Source organism: Monoraphidium neglectum (assembly GCF_000611645.1).
Source record: "Monoraphidium neglectum strain SAG 48.87 unplaced genomic scaffold scaffold02261, whole genome shotgun sequence".
In the NCBI taxonomy this organism is placed as follows: domain Eukaryota; kingdom Viridiplantae; phylum Chlorophyta; class Chlorophyceae; order Sphaeropleales; family Selenastraceae; genus Monoraphidium; species Monoraphidium neglectum.
Genome location: NW_014011367.1, coordinates 1 through 9,835, shown reverse-complemented (window position 1 = coordinate 9,835; position 9,835 = coordinate 1). Strand labels below are relative to the sequence as shown.

Genomic DNA, 9,835 nt, shown 5'->3' with positions numbered 1-9,835 from the left:
GGCCAAAGACATCCTGGAGGACTCGTTTGGGGTGCTGCTGCAGCGCGGCGGCACGCCGCTCAGCGTCGCCACCCTCAACCTCTACGCCCCAGATCACGCCAGGATCCAGGTGAGGAGCCACGTCAGCATGTACTGGTACCACTGCACGCTGCTGTGCATAGCATAGGCAGCTCCACACAATGCGGCTACGCTCTGCTGTGGCAGCACGATGTCCTTCCTATGCTATGGCCTCTTGCCCCGGAATATTGGACGCTCGCACCGCACATGCTTTACCTGCGGCCCGGCCCCCGCACCCTCGCCTCTCGGCTTGCGACAGTCTCTGGTGACAGCCGAGGACCAGCGGCGGCGCGGCAACGCGGCTGCGCTGTTGGGGGAGCTCCACTCTGTGCTGCAGGGCGCTGGGCTGCAGAAGGTGGTCGCCATCATAGCAGAGGTGCGCAGGCGCCTGGGCCCTGAACCCTGACCCCAGACTCCATTTCGCCGCGTCGCGCTGCCTTGATTGTTGGGTAGTGACATGTGTAGGCCAACGGTTGACCGCTTGCTTGCAATTGCGACTGCCTCTAGCAGCACAGGTACATGACTGAGGGGCTCTTCCCACTCCACATCAGGGGCAGCACGAATGCCGGTCCCCGCCCTTCCCCCTGCCATGCCGCCGCCTGCTGCCCTGACCACCACCTCCAAGCAGCAGCTGCCGCCCGCCCGCCCACCCGCAAGCCGCCTGCTGCGCCCCCGGCTCCCCGCAGGACACCGACGCGTCGCGCGCCGCGCGTGACCGCCTGCTCAAGCGCCGCTTCGGCTACCGCGACCTGGACATAGAGCAGCTCGTGGCGTGGAGGGCGGAGCTGCCGGAATACAACAAGTCGCTGGTGGGGGGCTTCACCCTGTTGGAGCGGCCGCTGGGTGCCGAGCGGCGCCGGTAGCCGCGCCGGGTCGCGGCCCGGCGCGGCAAGAGGCGCGACGGCGGGGTGGGGGGCGAGGAGATTGCGGTTGTGAGGTCTTAAGTGTGGGGGCTGTTTGGGGCGGGAGGGGAACGATGTCTCTGGAAGAGCTGCGAGGTGCCAGCCTTGCAGTGAGCAGGCCGCGGCTTATACGCCTGGCCCTGGGTACTTTTTTCTGACTGTGCCGCTTGTTTGGGCCGGGGGCCAGTGTCTGCCAGTCCACAACGCTGGGGTGTTGAATTGATCACATCATTTACCTTACCAACTTGCTTGCTGATGTGTGGACAGTGGCACCAGTATGTAGAATGCATGTTTTGAGGGCTGCACATTTTTCAGCGCATTGATCAAGGGCAGGGCAGTCAGCGTACGCAATGGTCAAGCAAAGGAAGGACAAGCACATGTAAAAACATCACATGACCATCATGGGGCCCCTGTAAATTCAGCGCCATGACAGACACATGGACGTGCCCAGGACACAAAGCAGTCCCAGCCCTCAAAATTCGCCGCACTGCGCCGCACCGCGCGGCGTGTCGTGGGCGCCGCGTCACATCTCATGCAGTAGCGAAGCCAGCTGCCGCATCTTGGCGCTGGACGCGGCCTTTTGGGCCTCGACCGCCGCCAGCAGCCCGGCCATTTCTCGCTCCACCTCCGCCACTCGCGCATCCGCGCGCTCGGCGCTCTCCTGCGCGGCGGCCGCCGCGGCCTCGGCGGCAGCCTGCGCGGCGGTGGCCTGGGCAGCGGCGCGGCGCTGGCGCTCGGCGTCTGCGGCTGCTGCGTCGAGGCGGGCGCGGAGCTCAGAGACCTGCGTTTAGGGGGTTGTGCAATTTCAACACCAAGGGCGCCTGGATTGCGGTGGGCAAGCTGTGGGTGTGGGCTGTTGGCTAGCAACTGGATCCTGTCAAGTACGCTGATAAATGACAAGCGGCACGGCCCCGTCTGAGGAGCAGGTGCCAGAAGCAACGTGACTTGCGTTGGATGCCACACAGCCCCAAACCCCGCAATGCCCCAGGCCTGAGCAGACTCCATCCCAGCCTTGCCCTCCCTCTTGCCCCCAAGCACGCACCCGCACCCGCAAACGCAGCACACCCCCACCTGCGCGCCCAGCGCCTCCCGCGCCGCCTCCGCCTCCTCGAGCTGCCGCCGCGCCGCGTCGCGCTCCGACCGCAGGCGGCCCTCTTTTGACTCAAACATCACCTTGACGCGCGACACCTCCTGCTCCACAAACCTGATAGTGTACCATGGGGGCGCGTGCAGGATGCAGCCGCTTGAGGGAGGGGCGCGTGACGGGGGCCCCAATCACCCGCTTGTTGTTGTGCTGCACAGGCAGCGCTGGGCTGCGATTCGGGATGCCTGCGACAATTTGATATGTCGTGTCCCCCGTTCACGTCAGCGATGCTGCCTCCTTACCCAGCCGCGCCGCCGATGCTGCCCTTGAGCGCAGCAGCCCGATCAGCAACCCGCAACGCGCTTGTGCCGCGACCCGAAACCGGGTGACAATCCTGCCTAGTTGCGTCCACTTCCACTTCAACTGCCCCGCCACATCGCCCAGCCAACCACTCCCAACCAACTGCCGCCAGCCAGCCACCCGCATCCAAGCACCACTCATCGACTCCCCCAAACAACCGCCGACAACCCACGTGATCATGGCATCCTTCTCAGCCACCGCCTCCTGCGCGGCCCGCGCCCGCGCCTGCTCCTCACGGAGCGCCTCGCGCGCCGCGGCCAGTGCAGCCTCTGCCTTTTCCAGCGCAGAGCGTCCTGCGGTGAGCTCGGCGCGCAGCGCAGTCTCCTCATCGGCTGCAGCCTCCTGGGTCTGGGGTGTGCGTACGCATGAGAGAGTGAGTGTGTGTGTGTGTGTGTGTGTGTGCGCGCGCGCGCACGTGGGGGTGTGTGCTCATGTGTATGCAATTGCAGTCCAGGTTGTTGCATGTATGCTGCGCCGATATGTATGGTGTGCAAGCGTTGCTGCGCCCCTGAAGGACCGCAGGGCACCACCTAACGCGCTCTGCGCGCCCGCTGAATCACGTGGGCCGCCACCTTGTGGAGGCGCCACAAACCCCACGTTGCGCCATACTAGCCCCACCTTGTGGAGCCGGCGCTCCGCCTGGTCTGCCGCCGCGCGCGCGTCGTCGGCCTCCGCCGCCAGCTCCTGCAGCTCAGCCTTGAGGGCCGTCACGCTCTGGTGTGCACTGTCCACCATGGCAGCCTTGACCTGGGGAAGATGTCAGATGCGAGTGTTCGAGTGTGTGTGAGTATGTGTATGTGTTTGTGAGTGTATCTGCGTGCGTGCGTGCGTGCGTGCGTGTTTGTGTGTTTGTGTGTGTGTGTGTGTGTGTGTGTGTGTGTGTGTGTGTGTGTGTGTGTGTGTGTGTGCACGTGCAGGTTTGCAAGCGCGCGTTTATGTATGAGGGAGCACAAGTGCTTTTATACTGTATGATCTTGCATGGTTGAGCGCGGTCGCACTGCTGTTGGGATTTGCAAATAACAAGTACAGGGTGCCATGCGCGCATGCGATCTGCCCTATGCACGCGCTTAAGAGTGTCGGCGCTAGGCTCCCATCTGCAGCGACACCACGTTGAGTTGAGGCACAGCCCGCACCCTGCGTGCCCTCCAACCGCGCGTCCTCGACTGGCCCTCGTCCTGGCCAACCCTTGGATCCCGGGCGCACCTTGACTGCGTCGCGCGCCGCCTCAAGCTGTTCCGCCAGAGACGCCACCTCAGCCTGCAGCCGCGCCGCGTCCCCGCGCGCCGCCTTGAGCTGCCCGTCGAAAGCGGCCGCCTTGGCCACGGCCTCCTCTTGCAGCTGCGCGTGGGCGGCCTGGCAGGGGGGGGGTGTGCGAGGGAGGACGAGAAAACGGGCAGACGGACGTCATTTGGGTGTGACAGGCACGTGTGCAGCAAACATCCTTGCCTTACGAGACGCCCGCAGCCCGTCTCCGCCCAAGCGCGAGCACGGGGCCGACCCTCGCCTGCAGCTTGGCCAGCCGCTCTTCTGCTGCCTGCCACGCCGCCCTCTGCCGCTCCAGCTGCTCCTGCAGCACCGGCGCGCCCGCGGCGGCGCGCTGCGCGGCGACCAGCTCGGAGTGGAGGCGGTCGAACTCTGAGGGCGTGCAGCGCGCCAGCTGGCGGCGCAGGTCCTGGCAGTCGCGCTGCACGACCTGCGGCAGTGGAGGGGGGGAGGTCGGTGCCGCACGCTTGCAAGGGGGCACTGATAATATTGGCACACCCCAAGGTTGAGGCTGCTTAGATGTTGGTAGATGGGGCTGCGACGAATCTGCAGCATTGGAGGTGACAGGCGCGTGTCAGGGTGATGGCAGCACCAGGTTCAGTGCGACGAGCTGAGTGCCTGATGCGCGATGCGATGTGAGCCTCGAGAGGTGGGTCGTCGCATCCGGCCCCACCTGCAGCCGCCCCTTTTGCTCCTGCACCGTGCCCGACAGCTCCGACACCAGCTGCCCCCGCTCCGCCGCCCGCTGCTCCTCCGCGCGCAGCGACTCGCGCAGCGCGCCCGCCTCGGCGGCGGTGGCTGCCAGCTGGCGCGTGAGCTCGAGGCTCTCAGCCTCGCTCTCCTGTAGGGCATACGCCAGCTGTCCCCGCAGAAATGCAATCTGGAGGCCAAGGATGGAACACAAACAGTAACGCGGCAGGTGGAGTCAGCATGGGGTGGGTGACGTGGCAAGCGTGGTTCTGCGTGATCAGTCGAGCCAGCGGGACAGCTGGAGTTAAATTGCGATTCCAGCATGAAATTCACCCAAACGTTCATGCTGGCTGCTTGGAAAACGCCTGGCTTGCGATGGGCGCTGTGCTGCCTTGGGCAGGCTTGATGCATCGGAGGCTTGACGCATGAGGGAGGAGCCGCCTAGCCGACCGGACGCAATTCCCGGCAGCCTCGCCACGCACACCTGCTCTTGAGACGTTGCCTGCTCCCGCGCCGCTGCAGCCGCTGCCGCTTCCGCCGCAGCCGCGGCGCTCGCCGCCGCCACCCGTGCGCCGGCCTCCACCGCCTCACGCTGCTGCCGCACCTCCGCCAGCTCAGCGCCGTGCCGCTGCCGCTCGGCCGCGAGCGCATCACGCGCCTCCCGCGCGTCGGCGTGCGCCGCGGCCTCCGCTGCCTGCGCCTCGGACAGCCGCGCCTCTGCTGCTGCGAGCTTGGCCTGCGTGCGGCCGAGGGCGGCCACAATAAAATTCGCAACCAGCACTTCCAGCGCCGCTCAAATCCCCCCTCCCTTGGTGCGTCCGCAACACTTTCGCAAGCCAAAACCCATGCCTGCACCCACCATCTCACTCGTCCACCCCCCCATCCCTGCCCTATCCTCCAGCGAAAAACACCCAGGTCATCTGTCAGTTTAAACGCCGCCCATAACAGCGGAGCGCCGCGCATGCTCACCTTCATAGCCTCCACCTGGCCGCCCGCGTCCCCCATCGCCTGCGCCACCTGCTCGCTCATGGCCGCCGCCGCCGCGCCGCTGCGCTGCAGCGCCGCCTCGAGCGCTGACACCTGCTGCTCGGAGGCCCGCGCGGCGGCCTGGGGCGGCGGGGTCGTCGCATTTGAGGCGATTCGAACGCAGTGATCAGCGGCATGCAAGACATAGTTATGTCGACAGGCATTATGACCGAACTTGAGGCCACCAATGCGAGTTCGTGGTTGCTGGTCACATAAAATCAGCTTACTGGGGTCACATGGCAGCCTCCCGCGAACATGGCAATGCAGCTGCCCGAATTCTGGACAGCGTCAGCGCACCTGCGCGACCGCCAGCTCCGCCGCCGCCTCCTGCAGCCGCTGCTGCAGCGCCCGCTCCTCCGCCTTGTGCTGCTCGCACACCTCCGCGGCCGCGCGCGCCGCAGCCGCCTGCTGCGCGTCCAGCCGGGACGCCAGCTGAGAGACCTCGGCCCGAAGCCTGCCGAAAGCAAAACATTGCAAATTTACCGCTTAACATAAGGCCGCGTGCAGGGGGTTGACAGCGGTGGCGAAAATGCAGGCGCAGGGGTGACGAGGCCAGGCAAACAACACACCCGCAGCAATGTCTGAATGGCAAGTGCAACCCCTGGCAGTGGCCCCCTGCTAATACAACTCCCACCAACCTGCCCGCCTCCTCCCGCGCCGCGCGCAGCTCCGCCCTGCTCTCCGCCTGCGCGCCCTCCAGCGCCTTGGCCCGCGCCTGCGCCTCCGCAGCCTCCGCGGCCGCCGCCTCGACACGCTCCAGGGCGCGCTGCACCGCGAAGGAAGCCTCCTCGTAGCTCTCCTCCACTCTGCGGCGCCCCTCCGCCTCTGCGGCGCGGACCGCATCGTGCGTCTGCTGGCGCAGCTGCGCCTGAGCGGCACGGCTGGCCTCCAGCTCGTCTGCGCGCGCGTGCGTGTTGGTTGCATCGCAAGGTGTGACGTCGGATGTGCACTGAGCGCTGTTGACTTGTGACTGCGGCAAGCTTCCAATCGCATGTGGTGCGGAATCCAGGCTCGCGCAGGCTGCAGGAAGCCATGGTGGCTCGCATGCTTGAATGCGTTGGGGGTTGGGACGCGTCATGCCCGCCGAGGGGCGCACCTGCCACCCTGGCCAGCTGTCCCCGCAGCTCTTCTGCTTCTGTCCTGAGCCGCTCCACTGCTGGGGCCCAGTCCACGGTCTGCGTCGCGGCGAACGCGGTCACAGGCCCTAGCAGGGCGCCGCCCGTGTTGGTGCTGCTGCTGCACATCTTGCGCTGCCGCAAGGGTGGCGAGCGCTCCTCCTGCCGCTGCCGTCCAGGGCGCGGGCGCCGGCTGTGCAGCGCGGCGCCCTCCTTTCTGGCAGCATCGCTGCCGTCATCACTCCTGCCGCTGCTGTCGTCACCATCGCTGCTGCCGGCACCCCCTCTTTCCTGGATCCCACGCCGCGCAGGGCTTTTAGCCGAAAGTGACCTGGGCGCATCGCGAGCCGCACCACTTGCACGGCCGCGCCTGCCGCCCAAACCATCCTCCACCCGCCTGCGCCCTCCGTCGTCCCGCCCCCACCTGCTGCATTCGCCGCCATCCCCATCGCCGTGGGCAGCGACGCCACCGTCCGCCCCTGCGTAAGTCTCCTGATCATCGCCGCTTGTCACGCCTCCATCCCGCGCCGCCGCATTAAGCCACGGCGGCAGCTGTAGCGCCGCCACCGCCCGCGTCGCCCCCTTGCGCCGCGGCGCCAGCCCAGCAGACCGCCGCACGCCTCGCTGCTGCTCGCCGCTCACTCCTCCGCCGCCGCCGCCCCAGCCGCCGTGCTGCAATTCAGCGGCCCCCAAGGGTCCCTCCTCAAAGCCGCCACCGCTGCTGCCTCCGCCCGCAAACGCCTGCAGCTGCGCGTGGGCCAGCTGCCAGCCCGCTTCGACGCTGACTGCCTCCGCCTCGTCCAGCTGCTGCACTTGCGGCAGCACCTGCCGCAGCGCCGCGTACGCCGCCGGGCTCACGGTCGCAGGGTTGCCGCCGACGCGCAGGCTGCGCAGCGCGAGGCAACCCGCGAGCGGCGCGAGCGCATGCAGCGACGCGAGCGCGTTGTGCTGCAGCGCCAGGCGTTGCAAACGGCCCGTGGGGCCGTGCAGCTCCGAAAGGCCGTCGAGGGAGGATATGTGGTTGTATGAAAGGTTGAGGTCTGCCAGCGCGGTGAGCCCGCTGAGCCCGCGCACGGCGCGCAGCCGGTTGCTAGCCAGGTTGAGGCTGGTCAGTGCTGCAAGGCCAGACAGGTTTTCGATGGCCGCGATCGAATTGGACGACAGGTTGAGGCGGACCAGGCGCGTGAGGTGCGACAGGCCCTCGATGCGGGCGACGTTGTTGCCATGCAGGTTGAGCGCGGTGATCGCAGCGGTCGCGCCGGGGGCATGCAGCTCGTCAACCTGGCGGATAGCCGTGAGGCCCTCCCCCAGATGGGAGACATGCTGTTCCTGCACATCATAAGACATCAGGTGCCTACACTTTTGCGGGGTCCTGCTTGAATCGCAACATCGGTCTATGTATGTGTGGTGACAGGTGTTCGATCAATATGTGAGCTGAGAATCGCATACAAAACAGTTGTGTGAGCATTTGTGATGATGCGGGCGTTGCCAGCATACCGGCGGGCGGGGTGTGTGTCGTGAGATAGGCTGGGCAGCAGGACATGCAATCCGTGCACCTGGGCCATTTGTTTTCGCGTTGATTACTTCCTCCAAAGCAATCCTTCACCTGGCTGCAGCGTGCATCTCTCAGAGACATTGCACACCATGCTGCACTCTTCCAGCCAGGGCCAGTGCGCCATGCACTGCAGCAGGCAGGCCTCTAGCGCGCTGCCAATGAGGAGGCCTAGGCTCTCCAGCACTCGCGTGAACGCCACCGTGGCAGGTGAGCCTGCCTGCGGGGAGACCGTCTGCAGCGACCCGTCGCTCACTTTCGGGTGCCCACCCCGGATCCTTTCCCCACACGTTCTCAGCAGACAAGGTGGACGGCAGGGCGGTGCGCCGTTCGCTTAACAAGACGGGCAGGTACGTGCGCAAGCCCGTCAAGGACCCCAAGAGCAACGAGCTGATGGAGGAGCACGGCGTTGGCTACTCCAGCACCGGCCTGGTGGCGCAGATGCGCGAGCAGGGGAATGAGTGGCAGCAGGGAGAGGTGAACGTCAAGCTGGCCAAGGCTTATGGCTACTGCTGGGGCGTGGAGCGCGCGGTGCGCATGGCCTATGAGGCGCGCAACGCGTTCCCAGACAAGCGCGTGCACATCACCAATGAGATCATCCACAACCCAGAGGTCAACCAGGTGGGTGGGTGCATGCAGCTGCGGCCAATCGGGTGCTTTGACACTCAGCAGTGCCGGCTGGCCAGCAGCATGCGCTGGGGACCAGACGGCGCGGGTTTGGGCAGCAGGACATGTGTGCAGTTGGCGCCAGTCGTCAGTTGCGGTTGGTGACCTGGCTTGCTGCAGGGTGTGGGCCTATGTGTTCATGATGGTCTTGAAGCAGTCAGATGAGGTTTTGAAAATAGTAACACTACATATCGATGCTCCAGCCCTCCCATCCGCTTTGTCAATGCCCTGCTTTGACCGCGCCCAGATGCAGCCTGCATCCAATCAGCACTTGGCACCCATCGACGCGCCTGCCCCTGATCGGACCGCCCCACCACCCCAAACTGCTCACATTGCTGCCTGGGGCCTCATTCATTCCGCGCAGCGGCTGCGCGAGCTGGACATCAACATTTTCGAGGAGGAGGCGGGGCCCAAGGGCAAGGACTATGGCGCCATCAAGGAGGGCGACGTGGTCATCTTCCCGGCCTTCGGCGCGACGGTGCAGGAGATGCAGCTGTTCCGCGACAGGAAGGTCGAGATGGTGGACACCACCTGCCCCTGGGTCGCCAAGGTGCGCGCGCGGGGCTGGCCGAGCGGGAGGCGGGCGGGTGCTGCTATTGGGTTGAGGGGCAAAGCAGCTGGTGGTTGCGTGAGCGTGGGCGGGGCTGCAGGCCATGGAAGAGGCTCGGCTGGGCAGCAGCAGCGGCCGGGGAGGCGCTGCGACGTGGCGCCCACCTGACTGCGCTGCACGGCTTTTCGCGACTTGGTTGGGCGACTGAGTCGCAGCAGCGTGCGGCGGGTGATCGCATGAGTTGGGCAGCGGGCAGGTGCAGGCAGCAGCGTCCGTTGTATATGCTGAAAGCTTCAGTCTGCACTGCAGCTGCCATGGCGCACACACAAGTGGAACCCCTTTCAACACACACACACACACACACACACACACACACACACACACAAGCAAGACACATATCGGGTGCGAGCGCGCTCACGCGCCGTCACCCAACCCCGCGCCCCCCAGGTGTGGAACAGCGTTGACATCTACGGCCGCAAGTCCTTCACGTCGGTGATCCACGGCAAGTACAGCCACGAGGAGACCGTCGCCACCGCATCCTTTGCTGACAAGTACATCATCGTGCGGGAC

At 66.0% G+C, this 9,835-nt stretch overlaps 3 protein-coding genes across 3 annotated transcripts; 2 read left to right on the top strand and 1 right to left on the bottom strand.

Annotated features, from left to right (window-relative positions):
• Positions 1-179: 179 nt before the first annotated feature.
• Positions 180-920, top strand: MNEG_10303 (hypothetical protein; the record flags this gene model as incomplete). Its single annotated transcript, XM_014041227.1, has 3 exons — positions 180-197; positions 317-433; positions 744-920. 3 exons carry the CDS (start codon positions 180-182, stop codon positions 918-920), a joined length of 312 nt encoding a protein of 103 aa, XP_013896681.1.
• A 562-nt stretch (positions 921-1,482) lies between these two features.
• On the bottom strand, positions 1,483-7,844 carry MNEG_10302 (Leucine-rich repeat and coiled-coildomain-containing protein 1; the record flags this gene model as incomplete). The annotated part of the gene is made up of 14 exons (XM_014041226.1): positions 1,483-1,740; positions 2,031-2,163; positions 2,346-2,368; positions 2,569-2,751; positions 3,022-3,150; positions 3,607-3,756; positions 3,902-4,096; positions 4,340-4,507; positions 4,841-5,092; positions 5,326-5,463; positions 5,680-5,836; positions 6,021-6,279; positions 6,479-6,557; positions 7,140-7,844. 14 exons carry the CDS (start codon positions 7,842-7,844, stop codon positions 1,483-1,485), a joined length of 2,829 nt encoding a protein of 942 aa, XP_013896680.1.
• A 366-nt stretch (positions 7,845-8,210) lies between these two features.
• MNEG_10301 (4-hydroxy-3-methylbut-2-enyl diphosphatereductase) lies at positions 8,211-9,826 on the top strand (the record flags this gene model as incomplete). The annotated part of the gene is made up of 4 exons (XM_014041225.1): positions 8,211-8,259; positions 8,348-8,670; positions 9,080-9,265; positions 9,713-9,826. Coding segments are annotated over 4 exons (672 nt in total), but the record flags the coding sequence as incomplete, so codon positions are not given.
• Between the last annotated feature and the right edge of the window lie 9 nt (positions 9,827-9,835).